The sequence below is a fragment of the Salmo salar genome, chromosome 26 (assembly GCF_965601325.2).
Source record: "Salmo salar chromosome 26, fSalSal1, whole genome shotgun sequence".
NCBI classification, from domain to species: Eukaryota; Metazoa; Chordata; class Actinopteri; order Salmoniformes; family Salmonidae; genus Salmo; species Salmo salar.
In genome coordinates, this window is record NC_138316.1 from 26528202 (window position 1) to 26549532 (window position 21331).

At 40.1% G+C, this 21331-nt stretch overlaps 2 protein-coding genes across 2 annotated transcripts in view; one reads left to right on the forward strand and one right to left on the reverse strand.

Moving 5' to 3' along the window:
- Positions 1-15664, reverse strand: part of LOC106587530 (cGMP-inhibited 3',5'-cyclic phosphodiesterase 3B) — a 92422-nt gene extending 76758 nt beyond the window's left edge. Inside the window, exon 1 of the mRNA XM_045708936.2 lies at positions 14594-15664. Within this exon, the coding sequence (XP_045564892.2) occupies positions 14594-15484 (891 nt within the window). The 5' untranslated portion in view covers positions 15485-15664. The remainder of the gene's footprint in view (positions 1-14593) is intronic.
- Positions 15665-16687: 1023 nt separating this feature from the next.
- Positions 16688-20851, forward strand: LOC106587501 (proteasome subunit alpha type-1). Its single transcript, XM_014175942.3, has 10 exons — positions 16688-16807; positions 17512-17556; positions 17649-17750; positions 17855-17958; positions 18064-18152; positions 18271-18341; positions 18425-18554; positions 18626-18705; positions 20317-20421; positions 20579-20851. Exons 1-10 carry the CDS (start codon positions 16805-16807, stop codon positions 20636-20638), a joined length of 789 nt encoding a protein of 262 aa, XP_014031417.1. The 5' UTR covers positions 16688-16804; the 3' UTR covers positions 20639-20851.
- Positions 20852-21331: the final 480 nt, after the last annotated feature.

Below are 21331 nucleotides of genomic sequence, written 5' to 3' on the forward strand. Positions count from 1 at the left end.
ATAAGCAATATACACTAGCTTATCTCTGGGCCCACTACAGCTGAGCACAAGAGGAGCTAATGTACTGAGACTACGCAGAAATAAATGAGTTGAGGAGATAGACTAAATAAGTTGGATGGACCAAAGACAACAACAAGTAGGTCTATATATTTTTTCCTTAGTCAAGAATCACAGAATTGCTAGAAATTATCAAAAGAATGACTAAAGACATGATGTAGCCTTATTTTAATATTTAATAAAATAACTATGTTCCATATTCCAGAAACATGCACGCAAATTACATATTCTCTTACTATATAGAAAAACATGAACTGTCTGAAAATATAGGGTACTTAAGATATTACACCTGTCATCCATCATCTGTCAAATCAAAGCACTAATTTGTTAAATTCACTAAAGCAATTTTACAATCAGTTTAGGCTAAATATAATGACCAACTACCAACACTTTACCTCTATTCAATTAATGTTCATCTTCATAAAAATATTTACAAAAAACAACAACAAAAACAGAATTCAATGTGAGAAAAAAAAAGAAAAATCGCCTTGGTTTCTCAAGAATAATGTAAAACATTATGATAAATTATACATTTTATTTGACTAATTTAAACAATCCTACATACAACGTTGAATAGTATTTGCATTTTCCTCCGTGCATTCTCTCCCCTTCTCATCAGAAGCTAGAGGCAGTCACTAAATTCTACAGGCCGATTAGTAAAACTTCGCTTTTTTTTTTTTTTTTTTTCAGTCACACTCGTACGTCACTGAGTAGTGACGTCAATGTTATATCATTCCACATGGCTTTACAGCAAGAGAACGTGACAGCTGAGAGGCGCTCTGCTTTTCCGCTGCCTTGCTCTCCCTCCCTCCCACCCCCTCTCTCTATCGCTTTCTCTATATGCAGCCTGCTGCACTGTCCTCATGTGTATAGTTAAGAGTTAGTTAAGAGCATTATTTACCCCTGCCTGGCTCCCAAAACACCCAGGAGCACTAACACCACACAAACAGGGTTCCATCTATGGTTCAGCCTTGCCTGACCAGGTTTAAACCACCCTTCCCTCTCTCCATACGGACAAGGAACATCACAACTGTTCTTACAGGATATTTTAGAATGTTACATTGAAACGCCATCCTTCATACGACATACTATGCTCATACTATGCTCATTTAAATAACGGTGGTTAATTAGATTATTATAGAAACAGTACTTTTGCCCTGAATTGCAGAGAGGACCTGGTCAACACATGACTTGTACTCAAAGTAGGATGTGGAAAACAGAAGGATAATGACAGCATAATTACGGGTCTGTCCATCAGAACTGAGTAGAAATGCTTCTGTAATGGCACAAAGCGGAACATCATAATTTGACAGTTTTTGTGACTGAAGTTATATTGCAGGAGATTGTAGAGATCATATTTGGAATATCTTACAGCAAGGCAAAACAAATCCATAGTGCAGGGATCATCAACTAGATTCAGCCACGAGCAAATGGTCAGGAGCTCGTCGTTCTGCCCCTGAACAAGGCAGTTAACCCACTGTTCCTAGGCCGTCATTGAAAATAAGAATTTGTTCTTAATTGACTTGCCTAGATAAATAAAGGTAAAATAAAAAAGTAAAAAAGGGGGGCGGAACATAATTACAAATCATTTGTAGACTGCAAATTGAGCGTAAGATGCCCAAAACAGACATACAATAATGTTTGACTAAAACATAATAATTTCAAATCTTGCTTGCATATATACAGTACCAGTCAAAAGTTTGGACACACCTATTCATTCAATGGTTTTTATTTATTTTTAATATTTTATACATTGTATTATAATAGTAGAATTCAAAACTATGAAATAACACATTTAGAATCGTGTAGTAACCAAAAAAGTGTTAAACAAAATATATTTTATATTTGAGATCCTTCAAAGTAGACCAGCCTTTGCCTTGATGACAGCTTTGCATTCTCTCAACGAGCTTCATGAGGTAGTCACCTGGAATGCTTTTCCAACAGTGTTGAAGGAGTTCCCACATATGCTGAGCACATTTTGGCTGCTTTTCCTTCACTCTGCAGTCCACCTCATCCCAAACCATCTCAATTGAGTTGAGGTCGGGTGGTTGTGGAGGCCAGGTCATATGATGCAGCACTCCATCACTCTGCTTTTTGGTAAAATAGCCCTTACACAGCCTGAAGGTGTGTTTTGGGTTATTGTCCTGTTGAAAAACAAATGTTATTCCCACTAAGCGCAAACCAGATGGGATGGTGTATCGCTGCAGAATGCTGTGGTAGCCATGCTGGTTAAGTGTGCCTTGAATTCAAAATAAATCACAGACAGTGTCACCAACAAAGCACCCCCACACCTCCTCCTCCATGCTTCACGGTGGGAACCACACATGCAGAGATCATCCGTTCACCTACTTATGCGTCTCACAAAGACACGGCGCTTGGAACCAAAAATCTCAATATGGACTCATCAGACCAAAGGACAGATTTCCACCTGTCTAATGTCCATTGCTCGTGTTTTTTGGCCAAAGTTAGTAACTTCTTCTTATTATTGGTGTCCTTTAGTAGTGGTTTCTTAGCAGCAATTCGACCATGAAGGCCTGATTCACACAGTCTCCTCTGAAAAGTTGATGTTAAGATGCGTCTGTTACTTGAACTCTGTGAGGTACAATCTGAGGTGCAGTTAATTGCCGATTTATGAGACTAGTATCTCTAATGAACTTATCCTCTGTAGCAGAGGTAACTCTGGGTCTTCCTTTCCTGTGGCGGTCCTCATATGAGCCAGTTTCATCATAGCGCTTGATGTTTTTGCAACTGCACTTGAAGAAACTTTAAAAGTTCTTGACATTTTCAGATTGACTGACCTTCATGTCTTAAAGTTATTTCATAGTTTTGATGTCTTCACTATTATCTCTATTGTGTGGGAATACTTTTCCAAATTAAGATTTGCTGATGTTTTTACAGTCTTATGTCCAACCATTAAAAAAAGATGAGGAACCTTGCCATAGAGCATGATTTAGGTGAGATATTATTTTTATTAATTGTGCCTGTCATTTCTTTCAATACAGTTACTCCTATTCTTAAAATGTGGCTGGCGGACATTGTGGGACAGGGGCCGAGAGAAAGCAGACTCAAAGGGCCTGATGGGGAGAGGGGTGTCAAGTGTAAGATAGCATGTAGCATAAAGACTTGCCCTCCAAATTGCCAACTTGCCCTCCAAATACATCTCTGCTGTCTTCAACCAAGATCTCAGCGATCACTGCCTCATTGCCTGCATCTGTAATGGGTCTGCGATCAAACGACCACACCTCATCACTGTCAAACGCTCCCTAAAACACTTCAGCAAGCAGGCCTGTCTAATCGTCCTGGTCCGGGTATCCTGGAAGGATATTGACCTCATCCCGTCAGTAGAGGATGCCTGGTTATTCTTTAAAAGTGCCTTCCTCGCAATCTTAAATAAGCATGCCCCATTCAAAAAAAATTACAACCAGGAACAGATATAGCCCTTGGTTCACTTCAGACCTGACTGCACAAAAACATCCTGTGGCGTACTGCATTAGCATCGAATAGCCCCTGTGATATGCAACTTTTCAGGGAAGTCTATACACAGGCAGTTAGAAAAGCTAAGGCTAGCTTTTTAAAACTGAAATTTGCATCCAGTAGTACTAACTCAAAAAGGTTCTGGGACACTATAAAGTCCATAGAGAATAAGAGCACCTCCTCCCAGCTGCCCACTGCACTGAGGCTAGGAAACAATGTCACCACCGATAAATCCACTATAATTGCACATTTCAATAAGCATTTTTTTACAGCTGGCCTTGCTTTCCACCTGGCTACCCCTACCCCGGTCAACAGCCCTGCACCCCCCACAGCAACTCGCCCAAGCCTCCCCCATTTCTCCTTCACCCAAATCCAGAAAGCTGGAGATTCCCAAAGATTGGAATGCTGCCGTGGTCATCCCCCTCTTCAAAGGGGGAGACACTCCAGACCCAAACTGCAACAGACCTATATCTATCCTACCCTGCCTTTAAGGTCTTCGAAAGCCAAGTTAACAAACAGATTACCGACCATTTCGAATCCCACCGTACCTTCTCCGCTATGCAATCTGGTTTCAGAGCTGGTCATGGTGCACCTCAGCCACGCTCAAGGTCCTAAACAATATCATAACCGCCATCGATAAGAGACAATACTGTGCAGCCGTATTCATCGACCTGGCCAAGGCTTTCGACTCTGTCAATCACCACATTCTTATCAGCAGACTCAATAGCCTTGTTTTCTCAAATGACTGACTGTCTTCACCAACTAATTCTCTGATAGAGTTCAGTGTGTCAAATCGGAGGGCCTGTTGTCCGGACCTCTGGCAGTCTCTATGGGGGTGCCACAGGGTTAAATTCTCGGGCCGACTCTCTTCTCTGTATACATCAATGATGTCGCTCTTGCTGCTGCTGATTCTCTGATCCACATCTACGCAGATGACACCATTCTGTATACTTCTGGCCCTTCTTTGGACACTGTGTTAACTAACCTCCAGACGAGCTTCAATGCCATACAACTCTCCTTCCGTGGCCTCCAACTGCTCTTAAATGCAAGTAAAACTAAATGCATGCTCTTCAACCGATAGCTGCCTGAACCTGCCCGCCCATCCAGCATCACTACTCTGGGCAGTTCTGACTTAGAATATATGGACAACTACAAATACCTAGGCGTCTGGTTAGACTGTAAACTCTCCTTCCAGACTCACATTAAGCACCTCCAATCAAAAATGTAATCTAGAATCGGCTTCTTATTTCGCAACAAAGCATCCTTCACTCATGCTGCCAAACATACCCTCATAAAACTGATCATCCTACCGATCCTCGATTTCGGTGATGTCATTTACAAAATATCCTCCAACACTCTACTCAACAAATTGGATGCAGTCTATCACAGTGCCATCCGTTTTGTCACCAAAGCCCCATATACTACCCACCACTGCGACCTGTATGCTCTCGTTGGCTGGCCCTCGCTTCATACTCGCCGCCAAACCCACTGGCTCCAGGTCATCTGCAAGTCTCTGCTAGGTAAAACCCCGCCTTATCTCAGCTCACTGGTCACCATAGCAACACCGACCCGTAGCACGCGCTCCAGGAGGTATATTTCACTGGTCACCCCTAAAGCCAATTCCTGCTTTGGCCGCCTTTCCTTCCAGTTCTCTGCTGCCAATGACTGGAACGAACAGCAAAAATCACTGAAGCTGGAGACTCATATCTCCCTCACTAACTTTAAGCACCAACTGTCAGAGCAGCTCACAGATCACTGCACCTGTACATAGCACATCTGTAAATAGCCTATCCAACTTCCTCATCACCGTACTGTATTTATTTATTTATCTTGCTCCTTTGCACCCCAGTATCTCTACTTGCACATTCATCTTCTGCACATCTATCACTCCAGTGTTGAATTGGTATATTGTAATTACTTCGCCACCGTGGCCTATTTATTGCCTTACCTCCCTTATCTTACCTCATTTGCACACACTGTATATAGACTTTTTCTACTGTATGCTTGTTTATTCCATGTGTAACTCTGTGTTGTTGAACGTGTCAAACTGCTTTGCTTTATCTTGGCCAGGTCGCAGTTGTAAAGGAGAACTTGTTCTCAACTGACCTATCTGCTTAAGTGAAATAAAAATAAAATATAAAAAAAGAGTAGTGCTTTATAAGAGGGTCATATGAGAGTCTATAGGTCGACCGATTAATCGGAATGGCCGATTGATTAGGGCCGATTTCAAGTTTCATAACAATCCGTAATCGCCATTTTTGGACACCGATTATGGCCGATTACATCGCACTCCACGAGGAGACTGTGTGGCAGGCTGACTACCTGTTATGCAAGTGCAGCAAGGAGCCAAGGTAAGTTGCTAGCTAGCATTAAACTTATCTTATAAAAAACAATCAATCTTAACATAATCACTAGTTAACTACACATGGTTGATGATATTACTAGTTTATCTAACTTGTCCTGCGTTGCATATAATCGATGCGGTGCCTGTTAATTTCTCATCGAATCACAGCCTACTTCGCCAAACGGGTGATGATTTAACAAAAGTGCATTCGCACTGGTGTCGTTGCACCAATATGTACCTAACCATAAACATCAATGCCTTTCTTAAAATCAATACACAAGTATATATTTTTAAACTTGCATATTTAGTTAACATTGCCTGCTAACATGAATTACTTTTAACTAGGGAAATTGTGTCACTTCTCTTGCGTTGTGTGCAAGCAGAGTCAGGGTATATGCAGCTGTTTGGGCCGCCTGGCTCGTTGCCAACTGTGTGAAGACCATTTCTTCCTAACAAAGACCATAATTAATTTGCCAGAATTGTACATAATTATGACATAACATTGAAGGTTGTTCAATGTAACAGCAATATTTAGACTTAGGGAGGCCACCCGTTAGATAAAATACGGAACGGTTCCGTATTTCACTGAAAGGAAAAACGTTTTGTTTTCGAAATGATAGTTTACAGATTTTACCATATTAATGACCTAAGGCTCGTATTTCTGTGTGTTATTTTATTATAATTAAGTCTATGATTTGATAGAGCAGTCTGACTGAGTGGTGGTAGGCAGCAGCAGGCTCATAAGCGTTCATTCAAACAGCACTTTCCTGGATTTGCCAGCAGCTCTTCGCTTTGCTTCAAGCATTGCACTGTTCAAGCCTATCAACTCCCGAGATTAGGCTGGCAATACTATAGTGCCTATAAGAACATCCAATAGTCAAAGGTTTATGAAATACAAATGGTATAGAGAGAAATAGTCCTATAGTAACTACAACCTACAACTTCTTACCTGGGAATATTGAAGACTCATGTTCAAAGGAACCACCAGCTTTCATATGTTCTCATGTTCTGAGCAAGGAACTTAAACGTTAGCTTTTTTACATGGCAAATATTGCACTTTTACTTTCTTCTCCAACACTTTGTTTTTGAATTATTTAAACCAAATTGAACATGTTTCATTATTTATTTGAGACTAAATTGATTATATTGATATATTATATTAAGTTAAAATAAAAGTGTTCATTCAGTATTGTTGTAATTGTCATTACTACAAATATATGTATAAAAATCGGACGATTAATCGGTATGGGCTTTTTTTTGGTCCTCCAACAATCGGTATCGGTGTTGACAAATCATAATCGGTCGACCTCTATATGAGACAGACACTGTAGGCGGGTCACATCCAGGCAAGGGGCCTGGGCTTCCTCAGTCAGGGGCCAGCATTTCCTCCATCTTTTATTACGGACCAGATGAGGATGAAGAAAAAAAGAGTGCAACAGCATTGCAATACATCTGGGGGTTACACACTTATACCAACAACTGACATTTTAATAATTTATCAATTATTAAGGTCAGGATTCTTTTTAAAAGTGTATTTCTACAATTCTATCTTTAAAAAAATGACAGCTAGCAGAGAGTGGAGAGGAGGATGATTGTTTCAGATACCAATATAAGCACTTAATTCTTCAATACAAATTAAGACTTTTTAATATATCAGGTCGGCCCAGAATGTCTATATTAGCACATCCCTACTATAGCTAGATGGTTTGGGGGTTGTTTTCAGGACTTTAATTGGTGTGGATAATAGTTCCCGCGGATTTCTGATATAAATTATTTTGGAAAAGGAAAACATTGAGGACATTTGTGGGAAATCCTATGACTTGGTGACTTTGCCTATCCATATTCTTGGGGGGAAATGTTTTCACTTTGTTCTGCTGATACTTCATTTTTAATCATACGAACACCTTCGCTGAGACAAAAACACAAATCCCTCCCATCCTGCTCCATGAATTATGAATCAGTAGTCTCGCCATCACTTCATTAATACATTATGTTCACAGTGAGATCTCTAAAATGGCAGCAGCAGCATCCGTGTTGCATAGGACTTTCCCTCCCAGACCGCCTGACACATTGAAGGATCTCACCAACAACAGACAGATGTTTTCACTCCACACAGAGGTCGTCAGCATGCAGCCGCACTGCAGGACATACCGACCGGTAGGTCACATGAACACAGCGCCACGGCATATTGTTTTGAAAACTTTGCGATCAGTTTTCTAGTAAACACAAAAGGCTATTTTGACACTTTCAGAAGCATTTAAGTCAGACTATGGAAAGCAGCATAGGAATGCTGCCCATTCATTGACAGGTTGTTGTAACTTGTTCTACACCTTGCTGTGTTAATGTGGATCAGAAATGACATAGGACAACATGTGTATTGTTAACAGTATTTATTTCAATTCAACAACTGCTGAACTGAAAAGTTCCTGTTTGAGATGGAGAAAGACCAGATTTTCCACCTGAATAGTAACGTACATGTTGACAATATATATATTTTTTGTTTCCAAAGCTATAATATTCCCAATCAATGGCTCAAATCAGAGCTAGAGAGAGTACAAATAAAGAGCTTTAAACATCTAAGAATCAATTTGGAGAGGCGATAGGACTGAATGAGCAGTAGGGAGGTGATTGAGGGCGTTGTTGGAGCCCATGCAGCCATGTCCTTTTCAGAGAGCAAAAGCAGTCATGTGCTGAGAAGCCAAACACCTGCGATAACAGGCCCTCAGCAAGCCTCAACGCCCGCCCACCACACCGACCCACTTGCCTCCAGCTGCACAATGCCAAACCCACAGACAAACTTCCTCATGAGTTCAAGATAAACCGATAAAGCCACAACTGCCCATAGACTCACACCAGGAGAGACAGAACATAAAGCTCAGTTACCAAAAGACAGCAAATCAGTTTCCCTAGTCGAAGGAACACATTGCTGTGTGTGTGTGTGAGTGTGTGTGTGTAGGACACAAGTTCTTTGAGTCACTAATTAACCTTGGATCACTTTCTTTTTAAATACTTTATATTTATCCTCATATCTAGCCTACCAATATGCCACAAGGTATAGTGATGTGACACAGGATGTCAGTACACTACACAGGATGTCCAACCTGCCCCTTTTGCAGGAATGACACACATGTCAAACAATAGACAAACAAATTCTGATTTTGTCATGATAGTCCAAACACCACCCAAAAAAAAAACGGTCTGCTACCAAATCATGGATGTATTTTCCCAAAAGACATGCAACGACTTTGGGCTATGCCTAGACGAAGTGACTGTTTTTCATTTGTGTGAACTCTTCAGGAAGTGTGGGGCCAACATGTCTGTTTCCATGAAAACATTGCTACAAATGTAGGACTTTTTTATTCTGTGAGAAATGTAACCTATACAGCTAAAAGCACTGTATGGTCTTTCTACCGTTCTCATGTGTGCAGTATTTTACCATTATTCTATCACTGACAAAAAGAACATGATAACAACAGTGTAATACTGCAGGAATAATACTACCCTATATAATACTGCCTAATCATGTAAGCTATCCATCTTGCTACAGAAATCAAGCATTTAATACAATTACAAGTTCAAAACCTGACTCACTGTGTGAACTCAATTGTTTCATTGTTCTATTGACTGCTCTTATAGTATAATGTGGAATACTGGCACACTGTTCATTGTATTCTTTTTCAAAGGACCGTGCACTGAAAATGTGTTTGTCAATCTCCTGTTTTCTGTTACCAAAATTGCATTTCAGGTAGAGAAGGCTCCACCACTGGGGCCAGGATTTTACACCTGTTTTACTGTAGGCCCTTGTTCAGTTTCAGGTTAGGTTTTGCTTTCTTTTGAGTTTGTGCAACGCAAACTAATAATTCAATGCCAAACAGACGATGCACAAGACGTCAAACAGATATCAAGCAGCACTAGACGCACCTTCTGGTCCATGCCACTGTAGTTGGGTTTAAAGACGTAGAAGGCTGCGCTGATGACGAGCACAGAGCCATTACACTGTGGGAAGGAAGGCTGTGACTCAGACAGGGGCCAGGGAGAGGGCCTGTTAGCTGGGCTCATCAGGTGGAGAAGCCATGAGGCCAGACATGACATGAGACAGCGCATCAAAGAGATATTCCCACAACACTTTGCACTGATTATCACTGTAGCTGGCCAGTCCATCAGTTTAGGAACCACAACAGGGTCTGATGGCTACCAAATGGCTAAAACACTTGAAAAGTGCACGCGTAATATATGATGACTAAGTTTCCAAAGAGAATCAGGAAGTGCAGGAGAGGCTGAGGTGTTGCGGTGTATTAGCTAGGTCATAAGATCACAGGACAGAGTGTTGCGCCTTTATCTCAACCAAGTAAGAAGCTCATAAGCTTAACGTCGCTTTCCATACACAACACATTCACAGCCATTTGCTAGTCAGCAAAGAATACAGGTTCAATGTACCTTTCCTCAGTAACATCCCCTGAAAGTATGACAATTGTACTATCTATATGAGGGAGGGTACTATTACAAGATAATGAGCTACATCGTCTGTCCGAAATACAATGTAAGCAAAAATGCCCAAGAAAAGTTACATTTTAAATAGTTTGCAATAGGCCTAATGCTGCTTGCAATGTCGTGTGCAAAGCACTTTTACACTGTTTACTTGAACTCTTCATAAATTATCACTACCTTCCCACAGACATTGTAAAAAGAAGGCTACTGCGACTGCATGTATTATGGTCTAGGCCTATTTGCGCTCTGCGAGGATTGTTTTGCGGACAGATGTCACCCTTAAAGTCAAACTGCAATAAATTTCAAAGAATGTCAAGTAATCGTGAAAACAACACAATAAATAAGATAACACACTGATGATTATGTAATGATTTGATCTGATTTGAAATGTAAGACGTTTGTCCAACTGTGTGTCCAACACTTAAGAGCCAAACTAGCCTACATCTGGACTTCTTCTGCCTGACTGTTTTGGCTGTAGTATTCATTGCTTTTTAGCATGAACTATCAAGCTGAAATCCAAACTTCAGTATCTTTAAGAAAAACATGACTGATGTGCCAATGTAAACCAAACTTTAAAAATGTAAGGTATCAGAGTCCAAAATAAGAAATAGTGTATCAGTGCTTATGGCCCATCACTGATCATTCATCACTGATCATTCATCACTGATCATTCATCACTGATCATTCATCATTCATCACTGATCATCACTGGGACACTAAGTCTTATGCTCAGAACGTCTAACCTAATACCAGAGGTTTCAGAACGTCTAACCTAATACCAGAGGTTTCAGAACGTCTAACCTAATACCAGAGGTTTCAGAACGTCTAACCTAATACCAGAGGTTTCAGAACGTCTAACCTAATACCAGAGGTTTCAGAACGTCTAACCTAATACCAGAGATTTCAGAATACACGACACAAAGTGAGGTGATAGACATGCAAATGATATGTAAAACTTTCTCTTCTCTGCATTATGGTCCTCCTTAGTCATGCCTTTGTTGACCTATATAATTCATAATGAAGTAGACCTATATCATAGCTATTTTAACTGTATTAGTAGGTGTACAAAGGAGTGTCAAGCACAGTATGTAGGCCTACATACAAAAAGAGCATTGTGTAACTTTGTGTTCCACATTTAAAAAACAACATAGTGAATTGTAGCAGCAGGGCTCTACAGTGCAACCATTTTACTTCCATATGCGCCTAAATATTGTGCTGTGCAACCTTGAATTTTAATTTAGGAGCACCCATGCGCCACCCCCCCCACCCCCCCCCCCCCCCCCCTCAACAACAAAAAAATCACCCAGATGATAATTGTTGCAATGATTACGTCACTGTACCGCAGCCCCCCAAGTGCCGTGGAGAATACACTGAGCTCAGATTCATGACCGGCATGCTTGCACCATTACTACAAAGAACCTGGCTTGTTACCTCAAATATTTTTCATTGTGCTCCTAAATTTCTTTGTATGCTCCTACATTTTTCAACTTAGGCGCACACATGCTCCTTGTGAAAAAGGTCACTGTAGAGCCCTGAGCAGAATGTGATAGTGCTCCATAACAAGGTGTACATAGCTATCATGTGAGAGTTCCAGCCAGAGACAGGCCTATTAAAACAGAGTTGTCTTTCAAAGACTTTAAATGATTTTGATTTCAGCTGCACATGGTCTCATATCAAAAGGTGTTGTGTTGATACGTGTCTGGCAGCAAACACTGAACTTTTGTTGTGTGGAAACTAGAAACAATTAACAAACAAGGTCTAAATGCATCACTAGCTGGCAACAAATGGATCTAATGCAGAACAGGACACACAGCATACCATCATGTCAATACCAACAGAGCTTCAGGACAAAAGCAAGGATCGTGTCTAAACTTTGCATGCAAACCCAAATATGGTTGACCACTGATCGTATATGGTGGTGTTGTTAATTTGTAAATATTAATTTGTGGAAAACGTTATTATATAAATTGTGTAATTTATTGCCAATGTTGCAAGACACAATCAAAATCATTATTTTTTTCAAGTGACATGAGTTAGTCTTTTCCACATTCCACACAGCATTTGTCATAAGCATCATGTGCTGACCCCCAAAAATATAAATTATTTTACTATATATTTTCTGATGAATCAATGACCAGCAAATCCTGTAATGTCATGATATATGAGGCGCCATTTAATGTGTGACCAAAGAAGTCCAGTAATCTATGCATGTGTGGATGACAAGTATGATTTATGGTTAGTATTACGTTTGAGTTCGTCCTTTGAGTTCCAAACTGAATGTGTCTGCTAAGACCACATTTGAGCTAGGCTTAATTACTATTAGTCTACACTACATCATGACAAAGTGTCACATACAGGACTTGACTGTGGACACTGAACCTGACGTGCACATCATCACACTCTTAAAGTCCTTGCCTGTGATACTCAGATATAGTCCTTCAGTTAGGACAGTAGCGTGTCTTGGGTGATGCTGGCACTCCTATCCTCTCTTGTTAAATCAATACAGTTGGACAACAAGTAGTGACATCTTTATTTCACTGATCAATAGTGGTCTACCACCAATGCCCCTCACTGCCTGACAACATTAACGCTAGACCAGACCTGTATGGTAGTATCCAGACTTGAGCCTGCAATCTATTCCTGACACAACATCCACTGCAGGACAATGAGTTAAATGAACAAACAACACATTGAATGTTGTGTTGTATGAGTGAAGTGTGCTATTACAACACCGTAATAAAACATCCTTTATGCAGCTTCTGCGTCTTATCTTTTCATTATAATCTTCATCTTTAAGGTAGTCCAGTTTACAACAAAGGCTATTGCTGAAACAATATTTGGCAGGTCACTTTTAGAAAACGTCACAGGTTCATAGACAGAATCAGAGAGGCAAAACTAAATTTGGATAAATCTAATTGACAATGAACAATATGATAGGCTAATCTAATATGGTCAGAGAGGGCAGGGCACATACTAAAATGTCAGCTGAACATATTGCCCTCGTTGGATTTGAAAACTCTTATTAATGTGTGACATTTTGCCTAAATATTTCACAAATAACAAATAAACTCGAATCTGCTACCATCACTTATAATAAAATAAAGGCAGACTGCAATCCATAAAGTTTCTACACACAAATAGCTTGTTATTATAAATCTTTCAAGGAATTACATTCCTTTAGGGTTTTAAAATACGGAACATCATTTGCTGCTAAAGCCTGATGTATTTTCACTGTCAGAGTGGACGGCCCGGTCCTTCCAAAAACAGCTTCTTTCTGAGCTCAGATGTTGAAAATGTAAGCAAGGTAGCAATATTTCACATCCCTGCAAAGAATGTTATGATTGGGCCTGCGTAAGAAAGTAATAATAGGCCATTTCATCAAGTTGTCTTCTTCATAAAATCAAGGGTACATTTTTTAGTATAAATACACTGTGGCCCTTGCTCAGCTGGGCCACAGTGATGTTGTTTGTTACAATCAAATGTAAGTGTGAACAGGATGTTTGACTATTGGGGGGGGTCTTCCATCTTGAACTATTGGGGAATGAATATCCTCCATGGTCACAATACATTGCCTGGAATACAGTGAGTGTTGAAGCCAAATAAATACACTTGATGCTACTCACACTTTCCATTGCAGTGGCCTCACAGCAGGGTATCCTAACTACAGTGAAATAATAACCTTATAAAGCACTTCAGATATTAGTGAATATGTAGCACTACCAACTTATTTTCTAAGCCTATATGAAAAGTATGCCTGTAAGTGAATTAATAAATAATGCATTGATTACTCTACCATAAGTGATCACGCTTTAACTTGTTTGACAGGTTTTCCTGTCGTCAACACAACTCTCTCAACAAACAAGAATGGGATAGGATGTCTGAATGTCACTTAGGTAAATTAACTTTCTGGTGCGTGTGTGCTGCATGTTATAGTCATATGGGTTTAATTATTGCAGGACTATCAGAGTAGTTTATTTCAAGAGACGATTATTTGGTGTGAGTTGAGGTTAATGACCTGGATGGTGAATAGTTCAGCAGTGTAGGGGTGATTGTCCGTCTGGACTACTGACCTATGCACTCTGGATGTGGGGTTTAATTGCCTCCTTGCTGGAGACCACAGGTTCAAGGTTGTGTACTCTTGCGCACGTGTGCTCACTCTGAGCAGTCAGTGATACTTTTTGCACAAATGAATGAAGGCAATGATGAACATTACGCCAGCCCATGACCTACCTGTTCTCTGGATATGCACGGTAACGAAGGTCTGCGAGGCATTTTACAGCTGCCATAATAGCTGGTCGACGTTTCCCCCAAAGAAACACAACTGGACCTTCTCCTGGGTCTGATCACAGGGACTTTCTCCTCGCTGCTGGAGATCCTATTCGGCGTTTCCCTTGACGGGTAATAATGGTCAAAACAGAGGGACAAGAGCGAGCCTGAGACACCCGCCAAACACGCAAACACGGGTCTCAGGAGTGCAGGCAGACAGCTCAGACTGGTGAAAGACACCAACCACACAACACTGGCAAACACCAGGATCAGAACACTGTGTTTGAGTTTCAAAGTGGGGATAAGCGTTAGGAGACCCACACACCCCAACACGAATAACAACCTGCCAATCATTTGCATCTGGTGTTGGTCCTCTCCCCACTGCAAAAACCGCAAAACTAAAAAATCCCCTAAGTAACATGATGCTGGCAGTGACACAAGCCAACATTTATTACTTTCCCTCTTTTTCCTCCTTAAATAAAATGTCAAAAAGAAGAATGCACAGCCTATGCTAAAGAGAGGGCTGATGGACTGAGAGAAGCCCGACAGAAAAGTCCGCAAATCCCAAAAGCTGAAGTCACTTTGCAAGCTCCTGGAAATAAGCAACGAAACTGCAAATATTGCGAATGCACCCAGGTATAGGCCAGAAATTCGAAATATTTTTGAATTCAGAATGTCCTCATTACAAAACCTACAGACGTTAAACAAAAATCCCCTTTGATGGTCTTGTTTTAAAGGGGTGACGCAGCTCTTCACATAGCCGTTCCTGAAGCTCTCTGTGCTGTTTGCATTGGCAACCCCATCGTGGTGCCTGATTTTACTGTGTAAAACCTCTCCTTCTTCGCGAACAGCCATGTTTTCAACTGTAGCTCCTTGGATTCCTTCAAAAGTTTCCTTCTCCCAATATTCTCGCCGTATTAACTCTCAACTACCTGACGGCAAACGCACTCCATGGTCACTCAAACGTGCTCAAGCATTTTGACTAAAAGAAAGAGAAGGTGAAATGTTGTTGTTTTTAGAGAAAAGGGACTCTGTGTCGCCGCCTAGATGTGACAATCCGCTACAAAAACTACAGATCGACACAGGCACGCGCTCTGCAGCACTAAAAACAAACCGTGCACTCTCATGGTCGGTCAGAAGAAGAGTGCTGCTATATAAAAACTAAGACTGTCAGAGTTAATCAGCTCGAGTTAACTTTTTGTAATTTTAGTGCACGCATTTTTTAAATCACAATTAATTGCATTGTCTAAACGCGTTCAAAATACACTGAAAACCTCAAAAATAGATAATATATACAGCTAAAAACAACCACACAACGTCAACATGTTGACAGTGAAGTTAAAGAAAGTGTGCGTTTATCAATTTACCAAATTTTGGTTACCGTTACTTTGGACAAAATCCAAACGTCAATTGATCTTGCTTTCAAACAGATATGCAACTTGATCTGTTTGTTTGGGATTTTAGGATTGGTAAAGTACATGTTGGCCAAAAATAAGGCCCATTATTTGAAGGTTTAGCCATTATTATTAGTGGTAGTAGAAGTAGTAGTAGTAATAATAGTAGTAGTATTACTATTATTATTACACCTTTTTTTCTAGTGTAATTACATAGCCAGGCTATTGTACCACTATCTAGTCCTGGTTACTCTGGCAGGCCTGTGATATTGAAAGATTTCCAAATATGTTCAACTAACGAAATCTACCACTTCATTTTTGAAAATATGATTAATCTTAGAATACCTATTTTATGTGTTCTAATGATACTTTGTAAATGAAAGCATTGCTCCTCCACGGAATCGCATCTTTAGAGCACTACATATATCAGAGAACTCTATTTGGCTAAAGCAAGTGATATTTATGTAAGAATAAGGAACGCACCTTTAAAATCGAAATTTTCAGGGATAAATAATTGATTTCGACGAGATTGTAGATTATGTTTAACATTAGGTGTATTGAGTAATTGCACGCTTTTACTTTGTGTTTTGTGGGTGGTTTCTGATTTCTTCAGCAGTGTCTGGTGAAGAATTTCACATCACATCTGGCAGAGAGAAAAATACAGAACTCGGATCCCCCTCTCTGTAATCTACTTGTTTCCCTTTGCGCAGACGTCAATAGGAAAAGTAATCAAGCACTAATCGGTTATCTGAGGCGCTTGTTGGTTGAAAGCTCTATCATCATGGTAAGCTTGGAAGAAATAATATAATATGTACGATATATCAAAAGTGAATGCAAACGTAATAATTACATGCACCAGAAATGTCTGTTACCTTTAGTTGGATGGAAAGGCTACCTAGCTAGCTATCCATAGCAATGAGTAAGCATTTAGTTAAGCTTACTAGCCACGCTACTGTAACTTACCGGTAAAGAAAAAGGTAATGAAATATAATAGCTGGCTAGGCTAACAACAAATGCTGTGGCTGCATCCCTAACCTGTGACTATCCCATATTTTGTGTAGAATATGATAGTAGTAGCTAACTTCTTGCTTAATGTTATTGGACATAGCTAACATTTTAATCAATGGTAGCTAACTAGCTAGCTAATGTTATCCATTCAGCTAGCTAGCTACCTAGATTACTTGTTCACAACTTGAAGTCAAACTTCACTGTGTGAAGACCAAGCTGTGTTGCTAGCTAGCTAGTTAAATCAGATCTGTTTTAGCTGAGTCATTGCCTTGTTAAAGATACGTAAGAAGTAACTGTTACCATTAAAGTGGGCTTTGGGCAGCCAATATAAACAATGGAGCAATAATGGATTCCATGATAACATTTTCACATGCAAATGAACTTGATTTCTATTATGGAATCAATGATGACATATTGTACTATGACGACAGCAATATGTAGGTTTCTAGATTGTAAGACTCATTTTTGTATTTTTCTTAGTTCCGCAACCAGTATGACAATGATGTCACAGTTTGGAGTCCACAGGTAAGAGTCTGCAAATACAAGTAACTTAACAATTAGCAATTTCAGCTGCAATATTTGTGACTCTCATAACAGGTCACTGTCTTGTGTTTCAGGGGCGTATTCATCAGATTGAATATGCTATGGAAGCAGTGAAACAAGGATCTGCCACAGTGGGTCTGAAATCTCGCAGTCATGCTGTACTTGTGGCTCTGAAGGTACAATTTACATTGATTTTACATTTGCATTCAAGAACATGCTTATATGAAAAGCAGTGTAAAAGTAGTCTTATTTTTAATCCTAATTTTGTGTTCTTGTCCAGAGAGCTCAGTCCGAGTTGGCTGCCCATCAGAAGAAAATTCTACACGTCGACAGCCATATTGGCATCTCCATTGCTGGCCTCACTGCTGATGCAAGGCTACTCTGGTAAGAGAGGATCTTACGTGCATGGTTGTTCATATTCTTGAAGATAATTAGACAGTGTTCTTCTGACTGGGGTTAACACTTCTCTCTTCCATCATACACCTAAAGCAACTTTATGCGTCAGGAGTGCCTGGACTCCAGGTTCGTGTTTGATCGGCCTCTCCCTGTGTCCCGCTTGGTCACACTAATTGGAAGCAGTATCCTTTTACCACAAATGTAGTTTTTATGATGCTCAACATGAATTGTCTGTATTGATCATTTGAAAAGTTATTATACCGTTGCAACTAAGACAATCCACCTTGACCTAGCACTCAGAAACCCAGATCCCTACACAGAGATATGGAAGAAGGCCTTATGGTGTGGGATTACTCATCGCAGGATATGATGTAAGATATGTATTGGTTGGTTTGTCCCTCTATAAATATTAGTGGAGTAGTATGTCATATCTAATATTGTCTGTCTTTTCTAGGATATGGGGCCACACATTTTCCAGACCTGCCCCTCTGCCAACTACTTTGATTGCAAGGCCATGTCCATAGGGGCCCGCTCCCAGTCTGCACGTACCTACCTGGAAAGACATATGGACACTTTTCTCGACTGTGAGTATTTTATGCCTTTTCTTCTCTGCTTCTGATGTAAGCACGTTGTAAGCTTTCATTTTGTCTTGTAGGTGAACTGAATGACCTAGTTCAACATGGCCTCCGGGGACTGAGAGAAACTCTACCTGCAGAACAAGATCTTACCACAAAGGTAAACCTTAAGCTTACTGCAAGCTCTATGGAGACGCAAGATTCAGAGCATAGCGCAATGTTGGAATGCCGTTTTTTGTCACAAAAGGGGCGGCTTCTTGTAATACCATCCGGCATTCAACATGCTTTTCTACTACCTGAACATTGAGACGCCCCGTATCATTCTTTCCGCAGCCGTGGGGGCAGTGTTGTCACTTGGTTCCATCGATCCGATCTATAGGCTATTCATCAAAGTAGCCTATTTTGCATTGATAATCAAACAACAAGAATCCACCCAAAAAAGGTATTTTGTTTAGAAGTTATAACTATCAGGCTAGTGTGAAATGGTATAACCTGCTATAGCCAACTAGCTAGCCATGTGATTTTTTTTCTCTGTGAGCAATACATGATGATAATCTGTTTTTAGCTGATATGGGAATTAATACACAAGCAGCATATCAAACTGGGATAATGTTTTGGGTTACACTTAGTGATGTTACGTTTGATGCCTGAACTCTGAGGCATACGTCAAAATCGCTTAGAAGTGTACTTCGAAGCAGTGTAAATGCCTGTATCACGAATCAGAAGCACGTGATTAATGACATGAAGCTTCGTTTCGTCGAATAACCACCTGATTGGTTTGGTAGAAGACAAAAAGGAAACGCTAAGCACACGCTCATTTGGATGCTATAAATTATTTTTGAACAGCAGACGTAACTAGTGTACACTGTTGATTAAAGCCTTGAGTAATGAACCTATTTGACACAATTGTCTTGGAAACCTCAGCTTCAGGAAGCTTTGTTTCCCCATCAGTAGTTAAACCTGCAAGTATACGAATATTTGCCAGTGCATATGTTTTAATTATAAATCTGATTTATTTCATAAGGAGATAGATGTGGGAAGTTAAAAAAGCTAGCTAGCTTCCTATGTTTAAAGCCAGCTAGCCAGGCTGCCAGCTAGCTACTAATAAAATATTACAAAACTTTGCTATCACCCCCTTGTGAGTCACTTTACCTCTACCTATATGTAAATATTTCCTCAATTACCTCGACTAACTTGTGCCCCCGCATATTGACTCTGTACCGGTACTCCCTGTATATAGCCTCGTTACTGTTATTTTATTATTTTTTTTCTATTCTTTTATTTTTTTACTTCAGTTTATTTTAGTAAATACTTTCTTAACACGTATTTTTCTTAACTGCATTGTTGGTTAAGGGCTTGTAAGTAAACATTTCACTAAGGTCTACACCCGTTCTATTTGGCGTATGTGACAAATTAAATTAGATTTTATTTGAATGGGAGTGGGACCGGCAAGGATATCATGCTACCAAAACGTATCCCCTGCTCCAAAAATCCCACTCCACCCACATGCACGTAGATCAACGGAGTGAAGTTTGTAGTAACCTTAAGACTTTAACATCAGGCTACTGTCCAATTATCTACTCCTCACCCTGAAGTGGGCTCTCATTCGCTCCCCCTGATGGGATGGACTGGTATAACTACTATGTGAAAACACCTAGCCATTCTTACACTAATCCAGTGTTTTTAAATTCATGAGGGGTTCAGAGAGAAGGGTAGGGGTTCATTACACAAGTTAATTCACAGATTGACAACTTACTGTCTGCCCTTTTAGAATGTGTCTGTCGGGATTGTTGGCAAGGACATGGAGTTCACCATCTACGATGATGGCGATGTGGCATCATTCCTTGAAGGTCTTGAGGAGAGGCCACAGAGAAGGGTAAAGAACAACTTGGCAAATGTTGAATACAAATATTTTCTCTGAGGAAACTTGTCAAGAGGAACGGTTATTGCCTTAATAAGTTTCTTGGCGGTACATTATTCAGTTATCTCCATACCTGACCATGCTCATGCCTTTTCCTCTTGTTCTGCTGCAGGTTGCCCAGCCAGACGACGAGCCGGCAGCAGAGAAGCCAGAAGAGCCCATGGAGCTCTGAGATTAAAGTGTGTCCCACACAGTGTGAAGATGACAAAGCTCTTATCCCTGATTCCTTCAGTCAAATTTCCACCCACACTCACTTGTACCTGTATCAACATGGAGAACAATTACCATTATACTTGTGAATGTTCAAGTCGACTATCTATGATTTTTGTTAGCGGTTCAATGTTTGCATTCATTTTTTTGTCATTAAAGACAAACTTTTTCTGAACTTGTCTGGTTAGTTAAAAGAAATGTAACATCACGTTTATCTTTTCTCATTACTGCATTGTCATTCTATGTTCTTATGTGGCCACTTGTGGGGGATGTTTTCAAAGAAAAGGAACTTTGAACAAAAAAATTAAAACATAGATGTTTAAACATCATGACTAACCCAGGATTACTATGGATTTATTGAATCATAATCACTGGTAAAACAACCTACTTACAAACCCAACTGAAATGGTAGCTTTATATAATGTGGTTTGGTCAACCTTCTGGATTGGACCATACCAAGTGATGGGGGGATGGGTCAATTATAAACAAAATCTACAATTCAATATTCCATAAATGGCAAATGTATAAAATACGTGTAGCAAAAACATGTAAAGCATCAGATCAGTACATAAATGGAGGCAATATAGAATATTGTTACATTGGGCAACACTCATAATTAGAATTTCGTCTTCGCGACTAGACATCCGGGTTATTT